Below are 3,726 nucleotides of genomic sequence, written 5' to 3'. Positions count from 1 at the left end.
AAAAGAGAAAACGAATGTGCCAGCTTGTTGAGAGCATATAACTAAATGGATAATACTGTTCTTTAAAATGATATGCACTTAAGTTCTCTCAGGGTATTCTTATTTGTAATGTGCTGGTGAAAGTTATTCTTGTTTTTCTACTTTTCATCACTTTTATAATAAGTCGTGTATTTTTGTGATTAAACAGTACAACAGTAATCAAAATTATCAAAGTAACTCATACCCTTCAATAGATAATATTGTTATATCTTAACTAACGTTTGTGACAAACTTTTTTTTTTACAGGTCCAAATATTGTATTTATAGCCAAGAATGTAACATACAAAAATCTTGTCAATGGAGGCACTGTCATATTTGGCTCTACACTTGTTAATGAAGGAAATGCTTATAATACATCTACTGGAATCTTCACTGCGCCTGTCAACGGAACGTACTCATTTAGTATACAAATGTGTTCCTATAAACAAAAACAAGTCGTATTACATCTCATAGTAGATGGGACAACATATGCTACCGTATATGTTTATGATAATGGTTCGTTCCCATGTAATAGTGCAGATACAGTTGCAGTTTTACATGAACATTCAAAAGTATTTGTTAAATGCACTGATGGTTGTACTGCGAGTGATATATATGAAGATAATGACCGTATGAACTGGTTCTCTGGATATCTGGTTCACCAGTAAAACTTTTTAGGTCACTTTTCTCTTCTTTTCATCCGTATTATTTATTTCTAATCGTTGCGGCGTTTTTATCGGTAAAATCATAACAAAAGACACGTCTGACTGAGCTAAGCACGAAACTTTACTTAATAGATATTTTACATTTTTTCATTGACAGTGAATTTGTAATATTGCACTTTTTTGATAAAAAGAAGAGAAGGGAAGTTCATCAATTAGTACTTATATAAATGTATGTTTGAAAAAATGTGATGAAACCAACTGATAAACGCAAGGTTGATGAAGTATTTAACTGTATTTACTGTACTATTCTATCGAATCTTAATGCAAAGCTACCTACAGAATTAAATAGTTTATGCGATCAGTTTGTTCCTTTTTTTACATAAAAGGAGTTTACCTAAAATTATTTTTTCATTGACGACTGAAAGAAAAATTAAGGAAGATTCAAATAAATTTACTGGTTTAGACGATATCTCGTCTCTTTTTTGTTAGAGTAAGTGTATCTATTGTCTTATTTCTTTTAGCACATATTGTAAATGCCAATAATACAAGGTACTGTAAGTTCTGTAACAGATTATATGAAGACAGCGAGAGATGTTCCTTGATCAAACTGTAGTTGGCAGTTATAGGAATATATCCATTTGTTGAATAATTATGTCTCCCAAATTTTTTTTTGGAAGACATATTGTTTTTGCCTTTGCCGTTTGTCCGTCCGTCCGCATTCAGCTTGTCCGGCCTTCATAGGTCAAACTGCTTCCGGGATTTCAACAAAACTTCAAAGGAGTGATTAGTGCCTTCCCTAGTTGTGCATATCGTCGGCTAGTTCCGATTGGCTGTACAAAATTAAACCACATTTGTTTAACGCAATTTGATAAAGTATTTAACTATATTCACTGTATCATTTGATCAAATCTTACTTTAAAGCTATCTGTTGTGTTAAATAGTTTATGCAAGCAGTGTGTTCTTTTTTCTTTCAACTTAAGGCGTACTTAATGTACCAGATGATATAAAGGCATGGAGAGATTAATTAAAATGTAATTTTCAGTTTCAAAATGTATGTAGTTGAATTATACACCCCTTTTTTTAACATTTCACGTTTCCGTCTTCTAGAGGAACGAAAAATAAGTTTTTTAATTTTTTAAAATTTATCAAATTTATTTTAATTGATAGAAAAAAGAAAGGCATTTAAAAAACTCAAAAGGCGTCCAAGCAAGAATAAGCAATGAAGATGAACTTAGTAGAATCTGATACCAGATATTCTTAAAACTTTTCAATTTAATTGGGTTTTAATAAATTGTATATCATTTTTTTAAAAGACGGAAACATTGTTTTACAGAACTTTTGGGAGCATGCTAAGATTAGAATACTGATGTTTTTTCCACAGGAACTTGAAATTCTATCACTATAAATGCGACATTGAAAGTTATGAACTAGGTTGGTTAAAATGTCATAAGTGCAATCATGGCCGTAAAAAAGAAAACCGGAAAGAACCTTCGGAAAAGACAATTCCAAATTGATAATACTATGATATAACAATTCGTAAAAATGGCTTATTTAAATTTTGTCTATAGATTTATAAAGAGTACAATGAATTGTTTAAATATGTTTGCATTTCATTTCCTGCAAAATTCTCCAGTTCATTATAATTTATTATCATAGAGCGATACGAATGACCGTTTAGTTAAACTAAAACTACTTCTATAAATAGATTTTCGGACTGTCACAATGTTAAGGTCATCATTCTATTTATAGGTACAGCAATAACAATCAAAATAACCAAATAACCCACTGTGTGCTACAACATGATTAATAAAAAACAACCAAAGAGCGCGATTAATTGACGGATAAGATAATTTCATTTGAATATGTTTGCATTGCGAAATTCTCCAGTTTGCTATCCATTGTATATTTGATAATCAAACACCCTCATTCCAATCGGAATAATAGGCTCTTATGACTGACGAAAAGGCCCGAGAAGTTGCAATTGCCCTTTCACAAAATCTGATTTCATTCCATAAAGGGCGTCGCGCTTAGGTGCGGACGCCAATAATCACTTTTTATCATAACATGAGCGGTCTTAAACATTTTTAATGCTTTTGCGTACAACAGAAAAAAATCTTATCTAAGGTTGTTAGGTAAGAGTGTGCATCAACTTGACATATATATTTGGTCTGTCTGAGTTAAAGCCATGGTCGAGGAACATGTTTTTCGTGACAAGGTGAATGAAATTATTCGTATCGTCCTCGATTCTTGATTAACATGGTTGATACTTGCTTGATACATGTTTTTAGTACTGGTACAAAATTTAGGAACATTTTGTGTATGAACTGGCAGCCATTTATTGATTATAATACTCCCTATTATAAGTGTATTTTCGTATAATGAAATGCTATGATAAACACACATTAGTAAAAATAATTAATGAAACAATTAAAAATAATAAAATAATGAGAGAGATTTTCGTAAGCATAGACCACAAAATATTCATACAAGCTATTAACCAAGAAAAGATTAAATTCATGTTATCCTTAAAGAAATTGGAACCGGCAATTCTCCTAAAGCATCCTACCATTGTGTTCTTTGGAACGTTTGTATGTAATTTAAATTCAAAAATATAATTTATAGACTATGAAAACAAACTACCGGTATACATTCTTCTACACATTAGTCGTTCATTAAATGGTCATACTTATTTTATATTAGTCTGTAAGTACATTTGTCCTTTTAAAATTCTTTCACATGGGTACTCAGAAAATTAACACTATATACATTATCGAAGTGTTCATCATCTCCCTTGAGGTGTTTATATTTTATTTGCATGGTTTGAATACGATATTGTTGTACAATATAGTTTAAGTCTTGGCTTGCAACTTGTATTTGCTCACTCTGATTTTCCAAATAATCGTTTAATTCTATTGTGCAAAATGACAGAACAATGAAAAACGACTTTGCAATGTTATTTTTAGGATATTACTTTCTTACCTTTCGAAATCTTAACGTTTTAAACTTCATCAGTTGATATATGTAAGAAAGTCAAGTTTTATAT

At 30.8% G+C, this 3,726-nt stretch overlaps 1 protein-coding gene across 1 annotated transcript; it reads left to right on the top strand.

Moving 5' to 3' along the window:
• Positions 1-285: 285 nt before the first annotated feature.
• LOC132725040 (cerebellin-3-like) lies at positions 286-686 on the top strand (the record flags this gene model as incomplete). Its single annotated transcript, XM_060710026.1, has 1 exon — positions 286-686. A coding segment is annotated over one exon (401 nt), but the record flags the coding sequence as incomplete, so codon positions are not given.
• Positions 687-3,726: the final 3,040 nt, after the last annotated feature.

The sequence above is a fragment of the Ruditapes philippinarum genome, unplaced genomic scaffold (genome assembly GCF_026571515.1).
Source record: "Ruditapes philippinarum isolate M1 unplaced genomic scaffold, ASM2657151v2 ctg9818_1_1_1_1, whole genome shotgun sequence".
NCBI lineage: Eukaryota > Metazoa > Mollusca > Bivalvia > Venerida > Veneridae > Ruditapes > Ruditapes philippinarum.
This window is presented reverse-complemented; position numbering and strand designations above follow the sequence as displayed.